Source organism: Rhizophagus irregularis, chromosome 23 (assembly GCF_026210795.1).
Source record: "Rhizophagus irregularis chromosome 23, complete sequence".
Classification (NCBI taxonomy): domain Eukaryota; kingdom Fungi; phylum Glomeromycota; class Glomeromycetes; order Glomerales; family Glomeraceae; genus Rhizophagus; species Rhizophagus irregularis.
This window is the reverse complement of record NC_089451.1, coordinates 1,433,698-1,458,072: the sequence shown is the minus strand read 5'-3', so window position 1 is coordinate 1,458,072 and position 24,375 is coordinate 1,433,698. Positions and strand designations below refer to the sequence as shown.

The window sequence follows — 24,375 nt, the reverse complement described above, 5'->3', positions numbered from 1 at the left end:
ATGATTTTCTATTCGTGATTTTTTCACAATTAAATATGATACATAATAAGTGAATCAATAAATAAATAGAATTCAATACTTAATTTTTTGATATTTATAAATTTTACTAAACTCAATCAATTAAGAAATAGCTTAATTTAAAGTCTAAAAAAGCTAATGGTAAGTGCACGAGTCAGATATAAAGTCTAATCGCCGATGTTTTTTCCTAAATCACCTGCTCTAAGCGGTCCGTCGAAAGCAAATTCTGTGTGTAACTTTTCCTATCCTTAGTGAAATTTTTGTGGAGTCATATTTGTCGCGCGTGTATGTCAATTTTCCTTCATAAGGTTTACTACAATCTAAGCTCAAATTTACGACGTACCCATTTACCCATGTACGATTAAAATTGACAGTATAAATTGGGTCGTTTATATCATCTGTATAAAACTTATAGTCACTCATGATCTGTTGCAAATAGCATATGACACTACTAGGATTTTCTACTTTTCCTGAGTCAAATACCATCTTTTTTATAGCATGAATGTAAAAAAAACAGATGAATTATTAATATTACGCTATTTTGGATAAATTAAATAAAAGTCGTTTTTAGATAACTTACCTTCATCATTACAAGTGGGGTAGATCAAGAACATAAGAAATGATACAACAATAAAAACTATATGTTTCATGATAGATGAGTTGTTTGTATAATGAAATTAGAATGAATAACTGTAAAGTTTCGGATTTGGGAGTATAAGAAAAAGATTATCACATTAAACATCCATTATTGGTATTTCATTTATTTCATTCACAAAATGAAAAGAGTAATTAAATTATTAATTTTCTCTTGTTTTCCAAACCACCAACACATGAAAATGAAATAAATTGAATAAAAAAAACGTTTTTTTTAAAAGTAGTGAAAAAAGAAATTCTACTCACTTTATTCGTGTACATAATCACGTACCGAACGGACATCAAGACATTCGTATTATAGTCCTTCGTTACACTTCGAGCTAATTACCGAAATGAGTTTATTATGGAATGTTCCACTGTACAAAGTACTCAAAATTCTATTATAATTTTTTCACATTCCATTTAAAAAAATTTAACACTAAAATGGGGAACCAATAGACATCATTCCCTTGTTTATAGTACAAACCTGTCAAAATTCTATTATAATTTTTTAACACCAAAATGGGGAACCAATAGGCATCAACCCTTGTTTATAGTACAAACCCGACATTCACAATCCTGGACAATTTATCATCCCGAAAATTCATAACAATTAATAATTAATGTTCCACTAAAAAATCTCATTCTTGTTATAGTACAAACCCGACATTCACAATTCTAGAAAATCATAATCCCGAAAATTCAAAAAAATGCCGAACCCGGAACGCTGAACTAAGTCAGTTCATATGTTCATATCAAAATTTTATTAGAACCGATGAAAGCGGTAAGTACCAAACCGAACATGAACGAACCGACTCTGACCAACTCAACTTCGAACTCTTCCCATCCCTACATATTATAAGTGATAATCAAATTTTCGATAATGTGATTTGACGAATTCTAGAAAACGTCTACAGTATCTAAAATATTTATAAAATTTTTTTTTTAGTAAAATGAGACGAATAATATAATTTTTATACTGTATTAAAAAGTTTTTTCGAAACTTAAATAGTTCAACTTCATACACCTATACTTAATAGAGAAAAAAAACGCGTTTTTATTTTCGAGACAAAGTAAAATACAATAAAAATAAAAAAAAAATAGAGTAGAATAAATTAAAATAAAAAATGATTTCAAGACACGAGGTGAGAACCGAAAAATATTACAGTGTCCTACTATTTTTAGATTTGTAGTACAAAGTCACGTTACCGAAAAATTTTTTGGTAGTAGCTCTTCTGAATTTGCAATTCATTATGGACCAAAAAGCTCAAATTCCGATGGTACAATCACGGTGGTCTGTTTGCATTTGCTTGTACGACCGAACTTTTAGATTAATATTAGACTTGTTCATCCCATTAGTGAGGCACGCTCAAAAAATATTGTCCAAAAAGTTGAATTCAACAAAGACCCGGCTAATCAACCGACCGAAATGAACAAGATTATTTGACCTTGTCCAATTTCGGTCGGCCGCATGTTTCGGTAAGTTGTGGTTGGTCAGATCTTTCGTGCAAAAACCGACCTGTTTGATCCTTAAAGTTTTCTATCGACCGTGTTAAACTTATTATCCCGCACATCCCAATTCCAAAAAACCACAAAATCATAATCCAAAAATCATAATGCAATATACAAAATTTTCTGAAATGAAAAAAAATTCTCTAATTCATAATCCCAGAGAAAAATATCAAAATAATTTTCAAATATAAATTCTTAATCCCTAATGTCGTCTTCAAGAACTCGGAACTCGCAAAGTAACTTTTGATTCTGATAAAAATTATTAAACATTTTGATAAAAAATTATTAGCGTAACTCAATATACTGATAAAATGGATATATTTTTGGCGTTCCCATATTTTGCATACTACGTTACAAAATCCTCCAATTATTTTCAAGGTAGATCCATTCGTTATATTTTTTCGGGCATTATCAAAGAATCCTACAAGTATATAATTAATTCTCATTCCTACTCCTACTAAAAATAAAAAAGAATAAAAAAAAGTTATTAAAAATCGAAAAAAATATATATATTTTTGTTTACACTCAAAGTTATGGACGCAATTGAATTATGACCTTTAATTTAACTACTATGTACTAATTAAAAGATGTCCAATATTTTGACGGATAATTGGAATTTGGCTTGTTTTCAGACATTAACCATTAAAAGTAAATTTTATCGGACCGTTCGGTCCGTTATGATTCTCTATCTCTATCCAATGTATTGTTGGTTGACATCATGAACATATGACCTCATGGAAATTCACTTCTAACGTAAGATTTTTATGTAATAAAAAACTCTATTTTTTTTTTCTATTAGTCACCGCAGTGAGATTGCATGTGTTATCTTCTTATCTGTTCAACATTTACATATTATTGGATGGAGATTAAAAATATCTAACATATTCTAACATATTCTAACATATTTTTTAACTTTATACTAATAGAATAATATATGAAGTGTACAATATGACGATCGTAAACAGTAAAGTGGTTGTGTGGTTGTGACACGAAACTATCTTTTCAGATTTAAGGATGTTTGTTTGACCAATAAAGTTATGATCATATGATTCAAAAATATGCATCCGAACATTTTTTTTTTTTGAAAAAAAAGGTAATATGACCCTTATACAAATATGTGTCTTTAAATGTTTCTATTTTCGTTGTAATGAAAAAAAAAGTGATTAACTTAATAGCCCACAGCCCTTAAGGTACTTAATACGTATCTATTGGTGAATATCTCTGCAAGGAAGTTCATGTAAGTTACAGCTATTTTAAGCAATAAGATCTCCGCTTATCCTAAAGTGGATTTATTTTTGTTATTTTATTAGTTTTAATTATACTATGCTTATAATATTTGCTCTTTTTTTTGATAATTATTTTAAAAAGAAGAGGGATTATATATATATACAAAAATCAAAATAATACAGAATTTTAGAAAAATATGTCGAAACGCTGTACTACTAATGTCAATTGAAATTCATCTGAAAGAAGCAAATCACCCTTCGTATCTTTTTTATATATCACGTGATCAGTGATCAGTGATCAGTATGATTCGGCCGAACCGGCATAAATAAGACCCGACAACAATAAGAAGAATTTTCCCTTCTGGCAAACAAATTCTTTTTTATTAAGGAGAGGGAAATGAGATTATGAGAATCATTACTTATAAAAGTAACTGACACAAATTATAATTTAATATAAACGGATAAATAAAATGGAGTATAAAATATAAAATTGTATAGGGTATAAACAAATTTGGATAAAATTTCGTTTATCAAATTAATATTATAAGTGACGAATTGGTATAAGACTTACGGATAACCTTGGTTAGATTTTTATTGAAATATTTACATGTACTTGTTGAATATTACATGTACATTTCGTCACATAAACGAAATGTAAATATTTTCAAATGCTTTTTTATTTTTTTTTTCAAAAAAATTTTTTAATTTTTATATTTAAAATTTGTTAACTGTTAAAGATTAAAGTTTAAAGGTCCGATATAAATTCACCAAATACGTGGGTGATCAACTGGCTGAAGTATAAAATTAGCATTAAATTTACTAATAAGTACAAATAAATGAATTCCTATAAATTTATCAGAGGATGAACAATAATATAATAATAATTTCACGCCACAATATTAAAATTACATTAGTGTGTACAAATAAGACAGGTTTGTCAGGTCGGCTTTCTCAACAATCGAGAAAAAAAAATCTATTTACTTGACCAAACGGATTAACAAAAAAAAATATATATTTATATTTATAATTATAAACTTTAAAAATATAAATGGAAATTAAGCCAAGCACATGTATATATATTTTTTAAGTACTCCTTTCTTATTTGTAAAATGAGGAGTGGCTAGACATTGGATTACTTACTCAATTGTTTGTTTTAAACGAAAAAAAAAAAATTGACGAAATATTACACAAAACAAAAATAAAGGTGTGGTAATCCATACTGTGACACAGAATATTATTAACCTAAGGTTTATAAATATTCTAGACCGATTTAACGATAATAAGACAAGTTAAATAAAAATATTATCATTCAATTTAGAATAATCGGAAATTTTTTCTATTTCTTTTTTAACAATGTTTAATTAGGTAAACTAAGACAATTGAGTGGATTAAAAATATGACAAAGGCTTTTTTTTTCACTGCGCCAATTTGACGAATATGGTAAAGGTAAAGTAAAATAATGGAAAATAAATATGCATTATTTAAGATACACGTTACTATTCTTATTGGCTTATTTGTCATACAAAGAAATATCATGAGATAAGCTTTTTTTGATAATCGAGACCGAATTATTTAAAGTACGAAAAACCCCGAATTACAAAAAAAGCATAATGCACAATATATAATATTGTACGCTGCAGAATTTGTGACTATGATTTTTTTTTTTTGTTTAAAATAATATAAATTTTTTTTTTTTGGGTCTCATTGCTTTTGCTTTCTTTTGCATTATCCTTCTTTTTTTTTAATTTTATTTTTTTTTTCTTTTGAATTTCTTTTTTTTTTTTTTTTTCTTAACAATAACAAAAACAATATTATTAATAAAAAAAAAAATTTACCCCACACGAACCTTTTCTTTAAAGAACACAAATAAAGATGGGTAACTTGGATAAATTATTAACAAGTGAGAATACTACTGAAGGAACTTCTATAGCGATAAAATCAACTTCAACGATTGCTAAATTAGACATCGAATGTTTGGAGAAAATTTTAGGAAATTTCTGTGATTTATCTGATGATATAGAAACATTATTTAGTTGTACATTAGTTAATAGGTTATGGTGTAAAATTGCTATTCCTTTTCTTTGGAGTAATCCCTTTGGATATTTGAGATGTCAAAAACATGATCGTGGATGGCAACTTATAAGAACTTATTTAAGTTGTCTTCCTGATGATGAAAAGACAAAGGTAAATAAGTGGATCCTTCAAGCAGATTTAAAAAAACCTTTATTCGATTATCCAATTTATCTTAAATGTCTTGACACTTTTGGTTTTCAAGAAGCGATGACAAAATGGAAGAGACATCATTGGAGAACTGTTTGGGAAAGACTCGGTCATTTTGATATGGATAAAGCTATCGGTGATATTCTATTTAGTAGATGTAGAGGATTGGATAGTCTTGATATAATATTCTTTGCTTATACTCAAAATATAGCTTACTTTGAAGAACCTTCAAATGGTTTAACAAAATTACAATCTTGTAAAATTATTCATGATTTACAAGGAAGATATTATAATTATACTGAAAATAGAGAACAAGTTACTTTAAATGATAATTTTAAAATTATAACGAAATACGCTCATAATATTAAATATTTAGAAATAAATTTACCAGAAAGTCGTTCAGGAAGGACTGGTCATGAATTGGTGAAATTATTGAAAAATCAAAAAAATCTTGAAGAATTTGTTGTAAGAGAATTTTGGGATATTTCTCTTACAGCTGATGTATTTGATACTTTAAGATTACAAAGTAATTTTTTAAAAGCTCTCTCTCTTATACGTATAACACATTTTCACGAAAAATTATCTCAACTTTTAAATTCTTGTCCAAATTTAAAGATTTTAAGATTTTTAGAACCTGATATTCGAGTTGATTCAGAAGTTCCTTCTTTTAATTGTGAATTAACCAATTTTTGCGTTTGGGGTAAACCAATGATATCTCACTTTATAATTAATCCTAATATAACGTTCGATCTTGATATTGTAAAATCGATCCTCGAATCTAGTTCTTCAACTTTAACAAAATTAGTTTTAGGAACTTTTACAAAAGAATTATGTTTAACGATTTTTAAATGTAAAAAATTAAAATTTTTAATAATACAAGCGAGCGAAGATATTTCTTCCTTATTACCCTTATACCTTTTATCATCAGATTTACAACAATTAACATTATTTGGTAAACACAAGAATTACTTTAATCAACAAACTTTGGTAGAATTTTCTAAATCTTTACCTTCAACTTTATATCATCTTGATCTTTTACTTGAAATTTTACCAAAAGATTTAATGGTCTTGATTTCTAATTGTTCTTCCCCACTTAAAAAAATTTCTTTACATCATCAACAAAATATTTTTGATGATGTTCTCTTATTTTTAAAGAAATATATTCAAAAGAACAAGAGATTTACTGAATTAAGATATATTATAGATAACAAGGTTTATGGTGAAGTTTATTTAGATCCTATTTTACATGCTTTAAAAACAATACCAAAAATTAATTACGTTTTAGGAAAGAATAATTTTTATCCTTTTTATTTTCAAGACACTGGTTACTTTTAGCGAGAGAGGTTTGGATTAGTTGGGTTGGTGATTTGATTAGTTGTTAGTTATAGAGGATTGATTTCCATTGGTTATTAAATTTTTAATGATTTTATTATTCGAATTTTTATTATTCGAATTTATTATTTATTAATTCGATTAATTACAACTAGTCTAATAAATTCACTAGTATACCTAGTATACTAATAGTAACATATTACCCAACATATCACATACATTAAATACATTAACGACGTTTTCCTATAATTCTGATTATTTGTAATTAAAAAAAAATTTTTTTTTTTTTTTCCTTTTTTTTCTTGGATTCTGGATTTTTTTTTATCGTATTTTTTTCCATCTTTTTTTTTTTTTTTAAAGTTGTATAAAAGTTACAATAATTATTTATATTCATAATGATGAAATCAAAGTTTTTTTAATTGTTAGTTATAAAGAAATCTAGATAAGACAAATTCTTTCTTCGATTTCTTCGATTCGAACGATCGATTTTGAAATTTGATCTTAGAAATTGTAAATTATTTTGTATAAATATGCATATATTCATTATACTTGAACAAAGAAAAAATTCACTGTAATAAATAAAGACATTTATCATTTAGAAAGACATTTAATTTAATTCATCTTTCTTTATTATCAGCACACGCCCTAAAAAAAAGAGTAATATTTTAATAAAGGGCGCGAGTTAGAAGGGCGCGAGTTAGGTTTAGGATTAGGATTAGTTTGGAAAAATATCTTAAAAAATACCCAAATGCTTAATTTTTAAATATCTCAAATACCTAAATACTTTATCTCATTTCGAAATATCACTGAAAATTATAATATGTGGCGCGCAATAAAAATAAAAAATCATTCGTTGTGTTGATACTGTACGGGTTTGCGCAAATTAACTATATTAACTTAAAAAAGAATTATGCGTGGAAATCTTTTCATTCATGTACAAGTGCACATGACCACCGTCGATTAAAAAATCAACAAATTTTATCGTGATATCGTTGATAACGAATTACAATTTATTTTTTCATTAGCGTAGTATTTGCTGCGACAATTTAAACATATGTGAATTAATAAATTATATGGAGAATTAAAGAAAAACTTTCCGTATAGTATAATACCCTGTAAAAATTTTATCCGTAATTTCCGTAACAACTCCGTGAATAATAAATAAAAAAAAACGGAATAAATTTTGTACATTACCATAAAATTTCAGGGTACTACTATGGTACTACCTAAGTGTGACGTACTGTAGAAATATTTGTAGAGAAGGAATATTTATGCATAAAAGAGAAATGTTATATAACTTTATGGTAGCATAATTTAGAATGATAAATGATGCAGCTTTGTTTTTCTTTTTATTCATCACGTAAGAATATTTTTTAAAAAATTTGTGAATAAAGTTTAATTAAATACAGTTAATCTTCGATATTCCAATATTCGATGTATAATGATATTTTTGTTTGCTTTTTTGTTATTTTATTTTTTTTTTGATTTTCTTATTGATTTATATTAAAAGCTTTGATATAACGATAAAATATAACTTTCTCACCCGAATTTCTGATTTATATTATATATAACTTTCTCACAACAGTCAGAACTTTGTTATAACGACTATGTAATATAACAAATTTCATGACAAAGCGATTTTTTTTAAAGATTTTAGAACATATAAAAATCGTTATATTAAAACTTATAAATTTTGATATAATGAACCGAAGGGTTCGTTTCGTGAGAGAGAACAAATAAATGTATCTGTATAATAATTTTAAATATATAACGATATTTTCATATGGTCCCGAAATCCCGACGATATCGTTATATCGATAATTAGAATTCGAAAATTTAAGATTTGGACACGAACTCATTAAGATCAAAACAAAAAAAAAAACAATAACAAAAAAAAAATAGAACAACGATCCATTCACCATATCTAATCATTCTAAATTTCTAATGCAAGTTAATTTTTAGAAAAATATTACTGGTAAAAAAAATAAAAAATTTAATTTTTAATTAATTTCTATAAAAAAATGATATAATAATACCATTATCAAATTGATGATAAATGTTACAATTACATAAATGTAATAAAATGTAACGTTAATAATTTTTCGGAGAAAATTCGTTCCGATTCTCCTATTTTAAACGCAAAAGTGACCAAATTGGACCAATCAAAATGATAAGAGTTTTGACAATATTTACAATATTTACAATATTTGTTGATATTTATCCAACTCTAAAAAAAAAAAATGATAATAATAATAATAAAAAAATACTTGTCCATTATCTAATCATTAATAAAAAAAATTCTGAAATTCGCAGCAGTATTATTATTATTAAGTTTTTTAAAGTTTTTGTTACACACCTGATACAAGGTTTTAATTTTATTTTTTCCGGTAACCACCATGCTTGTAAAAAAAAAAAAAAATTTTTTTTAAAAAAACAAAAAATTTGAATGAGATTTTCGAATTTTCTAAAAAAAATTTTTATATTTTGGGTTTTTTTATTTTTTATTTTTTATTTTTTTTAAAAAAAAAAATTCTTTTTTTGGACATTATCATAATAGAATGATACCATCGATCTTTACCACAAATAATTTTTAAGTAAAAATGTTTCATGTTGATAAACAGTTTCAAGAATTTTAGATTATTATTATTATTTTTTTTTTTTTTCTTTTCATCAAAAATTCAATTAATGTTCTTTGAAAAATCAATGATTGGATATAATGTAAATTAATGGTTGAATATTAAAAAACCAATTCAATTAATGTTCAATTACTTATTATTATATTATTAATACTAATATTAATTTATTATATAACCAATCGATCCTATTGTGGCGTAAGATACAACATTTTGTGCTATTGCAAATATTTATCTCTTAATACGCGAAAAATTCTATCTAGATTCTAGACTAGAAACTTGGAATATGTTTAAATAATCTAAACTATTCCTATCCAATCAGAATTAACCCTAATTAAATGCATCTCATCTCATCAAATTCAAAAAGCAAATAAGGGAAATCTAAAAAAAAGTAAACAATAGTTAAATAACGGTACGGGGCACCAGATAACAAAAATATGAGCCTGACTAACTAAATAGAGGAAATTAACTTAGATAATCTTTGCTTTATTGAGAGTAATTTTACGTCCAATATTATGGTTTAATATTGTAATTGATGCTTATATATATGGTAAGTATGATACGGTAACAATATGGTAATAGCAAGTTTAAACGCGTCAATCAGTTTGAGATGAATCTTGTGAATGTTAAATAAGGTAATAACATATGAAGAAATTTATTACAAAAAGAAAAAAATCAAATATTTTGTCTTTATGTATAACAATAAAGAAAAGGAAAATTAGAAATTTTGGTTTATTCGGTTTATTCAAAAGGTTTGTGATATCATAAACCTCCTGAAACGGGTAAAACGGGTAAAATATAAATAATTACATAATTACAATAACAGATAATTATAATTAACAACATTGTCACACCAAATTTTATCATTATTTTTATAAAAGGTTCTTTCGAATTTCGAATTTTTTTTTTTTTCATCCATTCTCACAATACGAAGATTTCGTATAATTATTTAATATATATATATATATAAACATCTTTCTTTCCAAGAAAGAAATAATAAATCTTTATATGCTAAGCCAAAAAATTTATTTAAAAAAATACATACATACATATACTTACTTTTTATGAACGATTATGGACGAATATAATTTTTTACAAGAATTATCAAATGATTTAGGAGAATTATTCTCTAGCGGAAATAATTGTGATGTAATCATTCAAGCTGAAGAGAATGACAATAAAAAAGAATTTTATACACATTCTTTAATATTATGTTCAAGATCGACTTATTTTAAAGCCGCGTTATCAAAGAATTGGATACATAATGAAAATGGAATGATCATTTTTAAGAAACCGAACATTTCACCCGAAATTATGAATCATCTATTAAAGTATGTTTTATTGTTACTATCGTTATTATAGCATTATTATAGCATTATTATAGCATTATTATAGTATGTTTTATTATTACCTATAGTATGTTTTATTATTACCTTTTTTTATTATAGTATGTTTTATTGTTACCTTTTTTTTATCGTTACCTTTTTTTCATCGTTACCTTTTTTTTATCGTTACCTTTTTTTTATCGCTACCTTTTTTTTATTGTTACCTTTTTTTTATCGTTACCTTTTTTTTATCCTTACCTTTTTTTATCGTTACCTTTTTTTTATCGTACCTTTTTTTATCATTAACTTTTTCCTTTATTATAACAATATTAATAATTATTTTTTTTTAAAGGTATCTTTATAGTGGAATTATTGAATTGGATAAACAAAGAGGAGTAAACGTATTCAAACTTTTTATAGCATCAGATGAATTAGGTATTAAAAAATTAAGTGATTATATTTTAAATTATATAATTGAAAAATATGAAATTTATATAAAAGAGGATCCAATTGATATTTTACAAATTATATTTAAATATGAACATTTTAATTCATTAAGAAATAATTGTTTAGAATTTATAAGTGAAAATCCAAAGATTTTTTTTGAATCAACAAAATTCTTATCAATTGAAAAATCTATTTTAATTAAATTAATTCAAAGGGATGATCTTGAAATACATGATGAATATGAAATTTGGAATTATATATTAAAATGGGGTATTGAAAGAATGTCATCATCATTAACAACAACAGAAAATAATAATAATCATCATAATAATATTGATAATAATAATATTGATATAAATAATTTTTCTAATTGGAATTTAGAAAATTTTTTTGAATTAAAAAATATTTTACATGATTTTTTATTACATATTAGATGGTTTCAAATTTCTTCAAAAATTTTTTATCAACAAATAAGTCCTTTTAAACCAATTTTTCCTGATTATCTTTATAAAGATATAATTACAAAAAATTTTAAATATTTTTCATTAAAACCAAGAAAATCTATTTATTGTAATTCAAAAATTATAACAAAATTTCATTTACCTATATTTTCTAGTTGGATTGATTATAAAGAAAAAAATTTTTATAATATTAAAACAATGCCTTATCATTTTGAATTATTATATAGAGCAAGTAGGGATGGATTCTCTTCAACAAATTTTCATAATTTATGTGATAATAAAGGTTCAACTATAATAATATGTAAATTAAAAGATAATGGAACAATTATTGGTGGTTATAATCCTAATAGTTGGAATTGTAATGATAATGAATTTTTAGTTAAATCTGAAGATAGTTATTTATTTTATTTTAATAATAATATTATCTTAGATGATGATTTTGATAAATCTTTTACTGATGATGATGATGAACCTATTATTGCAAGATTAGCAAATAAAAATTATGATAAGTATCTTTATAATTCAAATTATGGTCCTACTTTTGGTACTGGATTTGATTTAATTATTGAAAATGATATTATTAAATGTGATAATATTACTTCTTATCCAAAACTTCTTGCTTTCATTAATCCTAGACAAATTTATTTTTTGGAAGATTATGAAGTTTATAAAGTAACAAAGTAAGTATAATTTATATATAAATATATATTTTATTATTATTATTATTTTAAAACTAAGTTATTACATATTTTTTTTTTGTGTAGTAGATTAATTAATAGTAAGATTATCTCGATATTAAAAAAATATATTACGTATGTTAATTATTAACGAAATTTTTATTATTTAAGTTTATTATAAATAAGAATATTTAATATGTTATCAGAAATTTATGAAATTTTACTAATCAATTAATAAAAATCTTAAGAATAATTAATTTCTCAAGTTTTTCTTTTTTTTCTTTGGACGTCAATGTCCGCTCTGGACAATAAAATTAATTCAATAGATAATTTGTATCGTACCCTGATTAACTGCAAAATTACATGTCTTTGACGACTAAGTACCACGAATTAAACTTTTTTTTTGTGTCTAAATAGGCTAAATAGGCTAAACAGGCTAAATAGGCTAAATAAAATCTAGTTAAATAGATAAATTGGATTTAATTATCCCAATTGAAAAATAATTTATTATAAATTAACAAATATATAATTTACAATCGAATAATTGAAATTCTATAAAAATAAATAAAATCTTATAATATGAATATTTAACCTAAATTCCCTAATGATCACACTTATTGGATGAGAGATTGACTACGTGATCACATGGTCCTTCATCATCCGATCATTTGGTCTTGTGACTGATATTTCATGATAAAATGATATAATAATATATCTACCAAGGCAAATAATATGTGAATCAACTTTATTTATTAATAGAACTTGAATATTAACGACTTAAAATGTTTATTATATTTTGATAAATCTAAAGATAAAAAAAGAAAAGAATTATACTTACTAGTTAGAAAACTATTTCACATTCCTCTTCTTCAGCGTTATTCAACAATTCTTTTAATTCACCACGTTCATGTAAAATAGAAACATATTCTCGAATAAATGGACCATAATCAAATGATTGACGTGTTTTTTCCATCTAAAATTTTTGAATAATTATTAATCAAACGAATCACATATTAAAGGGTTACAGAATTACGATCTACTTTACCTGCTTCAATTTATTTTCTCGTTCAATGGATTTTTGTAAAAGACGAATCTCATCAACCCACTTTGTTCGTAATTGTACGAGTTTATTTATATTATCTCTATTAGAATCGAATTCTTCAATCTCTTTTTTAATACCATCTTGTTCATTAATTTTTTCTTCTTCATCCGTAGTTAAGACTTCATCGATCTGTGATTTAATTTGTTTTTAAAAAAAAGTGAGAGATGTTAACAAAAATGGATATTAAATTATGATAAATATAATTTAATACGTACGGTTGGTTCATCAACAATTGCAGCTCTCCATTCACGATTTAATTCGTTCAACCTTGCTTCAACAATTCTATTGAGATATAAACATTCCTTTACTCTCTCTTTCCTTCTACCTAATTGATCTTTTGTTATCGCTAATAGAACAAAATTAACTTGTTCTTTATAGAATCTTTTAATCAAATAAAGAAATTATTTTATTAAAACGACCTTTTTTTTGTGATTATTTTCGATTTACTTAAGATCAATATCATACCCTTGTGTACGTGTTCGCATAACTTCGCGTGCAGCATCGTACCATTTTTTCTTATCTGTATATTTTCCTAAATAATAATAATTTATTTGTCAATTAATTTATTTCCAAATAAATTCCGTTATTATATGTAAATTATCAACATACCAACGCTTACAGGATGCGGATATAAACCATCTAGCTGCCAAACTTCACCATCAACAGGAACATAAGCAATATAATGATACGCTTCAGCAGGTTCATCTTCTGCAGAATTAGATTTACCAATAGCTTCTTCTACAACCAGGGCTTCTTCAGGATGCCTATCCAATTTAACAACATAATTAGAATTATGGTAACCATTAAAGCATTAAAAGCATTATCAAGAAAAAAAAAAGACAAAGAACGTCCGGTACCTTGCCATTGAATTATGGATTAAACGGAATGCTGGATGATTCGTTATCGCGAAACCTTTCATCTAATAAATTTATTTGATTTTAGCAAAATAATCTATTCTCGATTGAAAATGAAGAAATAGAAAACCAACAGGAGGAGAGAATTCTTTCGTAAATTCTTTAAATTCTTTTAAATCATCACCAAGTTCCATTTGCGGGTTATTTAAAGCTATATTCAACATTGCCAAAGTTGCACAAGCATTATCAATGACCTGAGACCAGCCATAAAAAAAAATAATAATAATAAAAATTTTGGTAAACAATCTTTTATAAAATATCTATCGACTAAATCAATAAATAAATAATTATCAACCCTCTCAAACCTGATTTGCGAAATAAACATTACTTGGATTTTCGACAGGTGTATATTCCTCGTCTTTGTATAGATTTTTAACATCTCCCATCATCCTGAAAAGGAACACGAATCCATATATTTCGCTAAAAGCCAATTTAACATAATTAATATAAATTCAAATAAATTAAGAAAATAATATAAATTATAATCATTTACCCCAAATCGTCAAAATCGAGCGTATCATCAAGTACAAAAACTTCTGTAGCTTGAGCTCCTCTTACACCCAAATCATACATTAATGCGGTGAATAATTCTGTAAAAAAATAAGAAAATTTAATATCCAAACCAGAATAACGAATAAATTTAAAAAGTTTATTGAAATTTACTTGGCTCAGACTGTAATTTAACCCACGGCCCATGAGCTCTTTGTTCGTGCGACAACATAAGTGAAGACATTTCGACTACTTGAAATGTTTTATTAGCGCAAAAAAAAAAAAATTTAAAATTATCTACAGACTTGAAACTTTTAAAAAGAAACTGCGTTAAGTAGTTCAAATTTATAACTTTTTGTCAAATATGGTAATATATCACAGATTATTTGAACCTAATTTGGTTTGAATTAAAAGTTGTTACTTTAACAGAAATTAAGAAATACTTCAATTTTTTCTAGCAAGTCTTTGATTTTTGGTCATTGTATTTGTATGCAGTTTTTGTACAAACTAGGAATTGTAATTTTCTTCTCAAGGAAGAATTTACCATAATAAGTGTAATATAATAATACATTAGTTCTCTGTAAGTTCAATCTTGAAATAAATAGCTAAATCAAGATTATGTAAAACACCGTGAAAATGTTACCTCAAATGTATATTAAGGTACCCGCATCATGATGGTGCAGTAACACAGCGTCCACTTCAAAAATATGCTCGATTTTTAATAAGGGAGTAAATAAATGGGACTATCATAATATCTGAAAACTATTGAAAACAATGAAAAAACGGATCAAAATTGAGATAATGTAATCTATAAAAACCGCAGTAAGTTTTGTTCTTGTGATAAATTCGTGTAACATCGCTTTTTCATTTCGTCTGCCTGTGTTACACACAATTAATTTATTGCCTTTTTTTGTATCGTTAAAAATTTCTCTTTCATTTTCGTTTTCATTTTTTACATTTATTTTTCATTTTTTTTTCTCAATTTTCTACAGTTTTACAATCAATTGATGACATAAATCATTGATTTATTAGAATGATACACTTAGTACACATAGTACATACATATACATAATATATATCAGATATGTATATGTATTACGTACTTAATAAAGATATTTTCTTTGCAATCTTTATGTTAGATCTTAATACCAATGAGATCAATGTTTGAACCATTCGATATGATGAAAGATTGATAACTTTCAAAATCGAACCGTTTTTATTCTCATTCATTGATGAAATAAATGAAAAAACAGTGCTGTAAGTGGTTCATCAGATGTGCTTTTACGATTACTCTTTTTGTTTTCATTCTGCTTTCATACGAGTGCATGAATAAAATTGCTGTTATAATTAGCATTAATTATGATATAACACAAGGTTGAAACAAGAAATTAATTTTCAAACTTGGAAAAACTGCTCACACAGAGAAGGTTCCAAAACAGCCATCAAACTTAAAAGTTTTATTATTTCGAACCTAATGGAAATTAAACAATGGTCACATCGTTTATTTTCTATCAAAAAAAGAAATTTTTGAAAGCCCCTTTTAAAATATCTCTTTTTGAGTATTGTTGAAAGATATATGTTAAAAATAAATGTAGGCAAACGATTGGTTATATAATTGATTCCTTTACCTATTTAAACGGACGAGGACACTTCATTTTTTTTTTTTAAAAAGAGTATAATTTTTAAAATCTAATAAAAATAACAAAATAAATTAAAATTGAAACATTTTCACAAAATTAAACAAACAAAATTAATATCAATAATGTAATTTCACAAACCAAATAATTATTCATTTAAATATTACACTTCTTTTTAATTCCTATAAATTTTAAAATATTTCATTAATTACGAATGACTCTTTATTATAAAAAGCAAAACCAATATCAATTGAATCCTAAAATAATATTGATACTCTTTAAATTCTATAAGATTTATACAATGTTTAATAATTTTCATTTATCGAAAAGATGTATCTTTCATTTTATTTATGGAAATGACCAATACCCACTGGCCAGGGCCCTTCAGAAATTTCAGATGAAAGTTCTGTTGCTGGCCTGTGGGTACAATAATACTTTAACTATATTGTAAATTAAGATATTAAATAGTTAATAGTTGAATTTTTTTATAATATATTTTTGTAAATGAGTTACCACCTTGTTTTTTCCGATTTTTTTTTTTCGGGAAAATCAAGGTGGTCGCTCATCCATGAATACATAAAATACACGAAATAAATTTTTTTTTATTTTTATTTTTATTATAATTAATTATAATTAACTAATGATTAATGTAATGACACGAACTCTTTGTTATGCCATCGCGACATATTGAAGTAAGAATTACACAAAAAAAAAATTGATTTATCTGAGATTCTGATTTCAATAATATTAAACCTATTTTGGACAAATTACATAACTGTAGTCTGTTATTGCCATTAGTAATTTTCCCATGATATAAAGGATATAAAGTCAGAAACTTATGAAGTATGATTTATTATACTATTTATAGCTTACTAGCTTACTAATCAGACGCGTACTTCGCAAACTCTATTAAACTTATTTTTTAAAAAGGTATATATATACCCCCAAACATTTAATAAATTTCTTAAATTTCCTAGAAACGTTTTATATTATAAAACAAAAAATTTAATCGAAATATAAACTAATACCATATTTTTTTTTAAAGAAAAAAATATAATACACGTAAATATACAAAATGAGCGGTCTAGGTATTGGCAAAAGTGTATCAGCAGAAGGAAAGAAGAAATATTCAAGATCTGCAAAAGTATGTTTGGGTATCGAAAGACAAAGTACTTTACTTTGTAAAATTTTTTTAAATTTTTTTTATTTTTTTTTAATTTAATTCTTCGTTAATATATCGATTATTAATCTTTTAGGCTGGTCTCCAATTTCCAGTCGCGCGTATTGGTCGTTATCTTCGAGATGGAAACTATGCACCACGTACTGGTGCTAGTGCACCCGTCTATCTTGCTGCAGTTATTGAATATTTGGTAGCTGAAATATTAGAACTTGCTGGTAATGCCGCTCGTGATAACAAGAAAGCAAGAATTGTTCCTCGCCATCTTCAATTGGCCATTCGTAACGATGAAGAATTGGACAAATTACTTGGAAACGTCACTATTGTTCAAGGAGGTGTCTTACCTAACATTCATGAAAGCTTGTTACCAAAGAAAACCACGAAAAGTAAAGGTGAGTTTGTAAGAATAATTTTTTTTTTTATTTTGAAAAAGTTGAACTAACGTTTATTTGATTAAAATAAAAGGTGAAAAAGGTACTTCTCAGTCAGCTCCTCAGCCGGTCCCTGAGCCAGAAGTAATTGAGGAAGAATAAAATAAATAAATATTTATTCTTCTTCTACCTGGATATTTCTACAACATATTTTTTATAAACGATTTGTTATTATGCTTACATTTGTTACATTTGTAAATTCACACATACTTATACAATAGCTGTTTACTAAATCTTTTAATGTAATTTCTTGCAAAAACTTAAATAAATAAATATATATTCTTGCTTTAAACAAATAATCATTTTATTGTGCACAAAAGGCTTGATTTCTTTTATATGGTCTATCGACAATTTCGACATTTCAAATTAACAAACTTATCGATTCTAACGTGACATTTAGAATAAATCTGCCGAATAGATTGGAGTATCGAAAAAAAGTAAATATATATTCTTTTATTAGATAGGACGGTCTTTAGTGCCACTGATTAATTTTTTATAGTATGGTGCTGCACGGTGAAATAAACTAAGAAAAACTGGCTAAAAGTAATCTTTATCTAATTGAATCAAACGACACAGTTAATTAGTCAAAATGTCTTCCGTTTTGGCAAATAATTCTAGTCATCGAAGTGTAAAGAAACGAATAAAATGATATATATCAGCATTTGATCTTTTGCCGAGAAAATTTTTAATCGTCACACGATCAATTGAAAGATACTTAACGGCATTTCTAAAAGAGTTTTGAATGAATAATTATTATCGTAATGATCTTAGATCAAGGTTAAGTCTTGATTGCCTGATTTTTACAATTTTAACAACCTAAGTCCAATAATTTTATTAACATTTTTTTTTTAAAATCGTGTTATAATAAAGATGATAATAATCAAAAAATTTATTAAATTGAATATGCCAAAATGATATCAAAAATGTAGTCAGATTATGCAATCTACATAGGCTTTTGGGTATTGCATGGAATGCAGTGATGTGCATTGGAAGCTTCCAATGATTTCTATTGAAATTGGTTCCAATTCCAATCCTTTTCAATATTCCAATAATTTTGTGTCCTTATTATTATTGCATATATATGTATATGGTATTGGAAACTTCCAATGCAAATTATATTGAAAGAATTGGAAGTTTCCACTAATCTGATGCACATCATTAATGGAAATGTTACACAGATAATATGAATTCCAGTGTTTTCTGTTACACACTGTATGTAAGCTTTAGGCCAGACAAAGTGGGATTCTCTTTTCCATACCTAAACCAAAATAAGCACTTTAACAATCATCTTGGATGATTGGCCAAATTCTTTTATGCAAGCCTCCCAGTTTTTGGATCTGATCATACGATAAATATGATAAATGAAAAAAAAAGATGAGATGTATCAAAATGAGACGATACATATAGTAAAAAAAGATTTTTCATATTTTAATTTTAAAGTATATTTTACGTTTCGTCGTTTCGTGACGATTTATTTTTCATAAAAGTTGTATCTCGAAATAATTATTTTTCAATCAAAAGTCATGAATGATTATAATAATGGAAATTATTTATGCAGGAGAATTTTTACTTTTGTTTTTTTTTTCAACAATAAACCAATTATTATTTAAAGTAAATATTAATTCATTTAGACAATTATCTAAATTCTCGAATCATGTTTTGGACTTTTGAGAGAAATTTCATAGAATAATAATAAGGAAATGTGAAAATGAAATGCATGAATTTATGATAATAAAATAACTTTTTCTTCGGAGTCTACGAAAAAAAGAAAATTAAAAATATTTTCGTTTTTTTATTTAGATAAATAAGGATTAAATTGATTAGTTTGGATTTCCATTTAATAATGAAAAAACGCAATATATAATAACCCCGCATTTTTTTGATACCTATTTATATACATTTTCTGTATGACATGATGATCACAATAAAAAAAGATATCAAAAGAAATAAATATTTTCGGTAAGAAATGTCCTGAAAATGGTTTGATTTTTATATTGATTAATTTGACTTAATTTGATATAATTTTGATTATGTTTACTACTTTGTTCTCATTCGCTTTATGGAAGAATCCCCATTATAGGAAATTTATTAATTAACTAATTTTGGAGAAATAAAGAATGATCTCATGACACAATCATTACAATTACAATATCTCTTTTTATGATAATGGCGCAGAAGGTAAAATACATATAAAAGTCCCATTTTTCGCTTTATCCAAAAGTCATCCTCAAGATTTATTTCTTCTAAACAATAAATTAAAATAAAGGATATAAGAATAATACATAAATATTATACAACAAAGATGAAGTCTCAATATCTTCTTCTCTTAGCATTACTCGCGATTTTTGTAATCCAAATTCAAGCCCACGGAGATTATGATGATTATGAACAATGGAAACATGATTTTCCTGATACTTGTGAAGAACTTTTCAAAACTAAAAATTGTAATAAATGTCAATCGTTAATGTGGAGTCATTTCAAAAATCCTGGACAATGTGCCACTGCTTTCAACCTTGGCCGTGATATTTTTGAAGCTATCAAAGATTCCGGGGAAACACCAAAACCTTATGATCTTAAATTCTTTAAGAAAGGGTTAAAAGATTATTGTCATGAAGGTTTCCATTGTAGTCAACAAAAAGTTGAGAAGATCTATAATAACATTCAAAGTGTCTGTAAACGTGAATTAAGTGTTAAGTTTAATTGGAGTAATAACCCTAAGGATTTTGAAGATAAAACCGCTTACGCTGCTTATGGAACTTTACTTACCTATTATACTGGAATTCCCGCCCGAAAAGCTCTTTGTAAAAAGAATAATGATGGTGGTAAGTTATAATTTTAAGGTGCTCACAACATAAAAAGTTCTTTTATATATAACTTAAAAAATGTAAACTCTCTATTATATAGATTTCTGCAGTATTAAAATCGTTGAAAAACTCACTAAATGGGTAAAAGAGAAAACAAACGCTGATCCAAAGGCTATTGTTACTCACGATCTTAAATTCGTTATCAAAGGAAATGGAAAGAAAATTCGTATACCAAGATCGTTCTTTTGCGATCCTTGCTTTAGAAAGATGGCCCATATCTATGTTGATTATGTCAAAGATCATAGATTGAAGAAATCTGTTGAGAAGAATATTTGGGGATCTTATCATCATTTGGAAGAGTTATATCTTCCACACTGCACTTATCATAGACGTGGTTTAGGTGAAATATTGAAAGAAAGAAGTGTTTCTCAACTAACTGAACGTAGCGCAATTCCCGCTCTTGGCATTTTAAGTCATCATATGAATAAATTACATTCTTTGGCAATTTAAATTCTTTTAATCATTTTAATAATTTTTTTAGATAATAATGAATAATCTATATAGACATTAGAAACAATTTTAAGATTTTTAGAATATTTTTTTACATATAAATATTTTATGCTTTATAATAAACTCTCGTTTAAGTCGTCCTTTTATTCAATTATTTTCATTGGAATGTTATATTTGTAAACATTATACACATTAATAAAGTCGTCATAATGATATATCTGATATTTTAATTAAAAATGTAAATACAGAGCAAAAGATATTTTTATTTTTCTTAACGGAAAATATATTGGTTATAAAATAACGTGAACATGTTAAACATACGCCTAATTATTGCCGTTTTCAGAAATGTTGACATTAGAATGTCGATCATTTCTATAAATCGAACACACCGAACACACACCGAACACAGCAATTAAAATTAAAAAAAAACAAATTTTCCTTTAAAAAAAACAAAATTAAAACTTTAGTAATATATTTTTAGGTAGTGTGCATAAAAAAATGTATAAAAATTATATTATTTACATATATGTATTCACTTGTATTTGCTTGTATTTGCCAATGTTCGGTGTGTTCGGTGTGTTCGTTTGTGTTCGGTGTGTGTTCGGTACAAATTTTCATATTTTCAATTTTATTCATATCTAAAAAATGACAAAAATAATTTTTATATAAAGTTATGCATGAATACTTCAAGTTTGCATAATTTTTTGTATGTGTTCACGGTGTGTTCGGTGTGTTCGGTATAAAATGGTCAAAATTTTAGATTGTCAACATTTCTGAAAATGGCAATAAAACCCAGAAAATATTTCGTCATATTCAATGATTCAATGAACCATTGATATATCATTGATCGTTAATTATCAATGTGATAAATATAGTTAATGTATGATGCGCAGATTCGTATTACTCAACCCCTTATTCGTGGGAAAAAAATTCAATTGCTACAAATTCATATTAAAACGGCAGATCTTTTTTTCACAAACTACTCATCTATGTTAAGCTTTAGGGTTATCATCATAAATCATAATACAGCTAACCCAAAAATTTATATAGGACCCTGAATACGATTATATCACACTATTTATTTTATATCACCTTCGTTGTACTGATTGAATTTTTAGTACTATGATAGTATATGAATAATGTAACCTTGTACGGATTCAGCCGGTTTTTGTCATTTGACTCACTTGATGTCAGAATGTCGATCATTTTGGCCAAAATTAACGTTAATTTTAGTCAAAATGATCGACATTCCGATCATCAAATCCGCTAATTAACATATGTGATATCTTTCTATTATCACCGCGGAAGGGTATATATATGTGCAACGTACCAATTATTTTTTTTTTTAAAAAAAAAAAATGTCGATTTCAGAGTTGGCAAATTCAAAAAATGAAATTGAAGCAGAAGAACAAGTATTAAAAGAATTCACAAATATCAATAATAATCAAGCATATGATCATGTTTTTCGTCTTCGTGTATTAGCTTTAAATGACGGTGTAACTGAAGTTACATCACCAAATGATTATTTTGGAGTTGATAACCGTGCAGGAATGTATCCTACTTTAAAAAAAGCACTAGATGATTCAATTTTGGATTCCTCTAAAGAATTTCAGTTGTTAGATGTTGGAGGTGGATCTGGATCACCACTTGATTGGATTTTTTCTAAAGAATTATCAAAAAATGTAGGAAAAAGAGAAAATCTTATAAATGTAATTGAACCAAATCCAGATTTATTAAAATCATATTTAAAAACGTTAGAAAAATATCCACATTTGAAAAAAAATATCGTTTATCAAGGTTACGTTCAGGATTATTATGAAGTTAAGGAGAACAGTGAGAAACCTCCTTTACCATCAGATAAAGTAGATTTTATTAGCGCTATACATGTGATTTATCATTTGTAAGTAAAATTCAAAAATAAATTAATAATTAAATTGAAATTTTTATTTATTTATTTATTTATTTTTTCATTTAGTACCGATTATAAACAGAACAATTTGGACCCACACAAAGATATTATAAATTTCATCACTTTTCTTTACTCTATTCTGAAACCAGGGGGTGCAATATATATCGCTTATCGAGATCAAGATCAAGATTTTGGTGGAAATGTGCAAAAAAAATATTATGAAGAAGTTCTTCACGAATACAATTTATTTCAAAATATTGCTAAAATAAATCAAGCTAGGGACAATTTGATATATAAAGGGCAAATTATCGAATATCTTGAATCAAAAGATGAAGACGGATTCAAAACTAAGCCAAAAATAGAAACATTGAAACATAAATTTTCATTTTATGCAAAATCTTTAGCAGATATGGCCGTGTTGGGATTATGTGGTAATCTTTTGGAATCAAATGAAAAAGAATTCGATAAAGGAAGGTTAGAATTTATGTTAAATGAAATTAAAAATGCAGCGTTAATGAAGGTTGAAGATGAAAAAGAAAGACGATTCGGATTGGGAAGAACTGAAAGAGATGGAAAAATGGTTTGGAAAGTTGATGCTAGTCATGTTATATGCATTATAAGGAAAGAAATTATTTCTTAGTTTGTGTATTGTTGTTTATTTATGTATTATAAGGAGAGAAATTATTCTTGTGTATTTTTATTCATTTATTTTTAGATATTACGCTTTTTAAATAAATTCATATTTTTAACTTATCTAATTATGATTTGCTAATAATGTATGACAATTGACAACATAGTACTATATCTCATATGCATTGTAACATTTACAATGTGTTATTAATCAAATAAAAGACGATATACATGATTTTGTTTTCCCCTATAAAGTATTTTGTTGCATTTGAACTGTATCATTATGAT

The 24,375-nt window shown here is 25.8% G+C and overlaps 7 protein-coding genes across 7 annotated transcripts; 5 read left to right on the top strand and 2 right to left on the bottom strand.

Annotated features, from left to right (window-relative positions):
- Window positions 1–219: 219 nt before the first annotated feature.
- Window positions 220–607, bottom strand: OCT59_015279 (uncharacterized protein; the record flags this gene model as incomplete). Its single annotated transcript, XM_066139914.1, has 2 exons — window positions 220–504; window positions 599–607. 2 exons carry the CDS (start codon window positions 605–607, stop codon window positions 220–222), a joined length of 294 nt encoding a protein of 97 aa, XP_066002743.1.
- Window positions 608–5,181: 4,574 nt separating this feature from the next.
- Window positions 5,182–7,134, top strand: OCT59_015278 (uncharacterized protein). Its single transcript, XM_025312667.2, has one exon. It carries the CDS (start codon window positions 5,262–5,264, stop codon window positions 6,942–6,944), a length of 1,683 nt encoding a protein of 560 aa, XP_025188981.2. The 5' UTR covers window positions 5,182–5,261; the 3' UTR covers window positions 6,945–7,134.
- A 3,754-nt stretch (window positions 7,135–10,888) lies between these two features.
- On the top strand, window positions 10,889–12,635 carry OCT59_015277 (uncharacterized protein; the record flags this gene model as incomplete). Its single annotated transcript, XM_025323889.2, has 3 exons — window positions 10,889–10,905; window positions 11,252–12,487; window positions 12,575–12,635. The coding sequence occupies 3 exons, from the start codon at window positions 10,889–10,891 to the stop codon at window positions 12,633–12,635; spliced, it is 1,314 nt and encodes a 437-aa protein (XP_025188980.2).
- OCT59_015276 (uncharacterized protein) lies at window positions 12,630–15,233 on the bottom strand (the record flags this gene model as incomplete). Its single annotated transcript, XM_025312666.2, has 11 exons — window positions 12,630–13,199; window positions 13,323–13,457; window positions 13,530–13,715; window positions 13,802–13,967; window positions 14,052–14,118; window positions 14,196–14,350; window positions 14,444–14,505; window positions 14,575–14,694; window positions 14,806–14,920; window positions 14,994–15,090; window positions 15,164–15,233. 10 exons carry the CDS (start codon window positions 15,231–15,233, stop codon window positions 13,326–13,328), a joined length of 1,170 nt encoding a protein of 389 aa, XP_025188979.1. The 3' UTR covers window positions 12,630–13,199; window positions 13,323–13,325.
- A 2,468-nt stretch (window positions 15,234–17,701) lies between these two features.
- On the top strand, window positions 17,702–18,336 carry OCT59_015275 (Histone H2A; the record flags this gene model as incomplete). The annotated part of the gene is made up of 3 exons (XM_025308961.2): window positions 17,702–17,770; window positions 17,883–18,195; window positions 18,269–18,336. 3 exons carry the CDS (start codon window positions 17,702–17,704, stop codon window positions 18,334–18,336), a joined length of 450 nt encoding a protein of 149 aa, XP_025188978.2.
- Window positions 18,337–20,536: 2,200 nt separating this feature from the next.
- On the top strand, window positions 20,537–21,548 carry OCT59_015274 (uncharacterized protein; the record flags this gene model as incomplete). The annotated part of the gene is made up of 2 exons (XM_025329902.2): window positions 20,537–21,056; window positions 21,139–21,548. The coding sequence occupies 2 exons, from the start codon at window positions 20,537–20,539 to the stop codon at window positions 21,546–21,548; spliced, it is 930 nt and encodes a 309-aa protein (XP_025188977.1).
- A 1,358-nt stretch (window positions 21,549–22,906) lies between these two features.
- On the top strand, window positions 22,907–24,097 carry OCT59_015273 (uncharacterized protein; the record flags this gene model as incomplete). The annotated part of the gene is made up of 2 exons (XM_025312665.2): window positions 22,907–23,448; window positions 23,524–24,097. 2 exons carry the CDS (start codon window positions 22,907–22,909, stop codon window positions 24,095–24,097), a joined length of 1,116 nt encoding a protein of 371 aa, XP_025188976.1.
- Between the last annotated feature and the right edge of the window lie 278 nt (window positions 24,098–24,375).

Coding starts and splice junctions, on each gene's coding strand:
- OCT59_015278 (XM_025312667.2), top strand. CDS start 5,262: ATGGGTAACTTGGATAAATTATTAACAAGTGAGAATACTACTGAAGGA.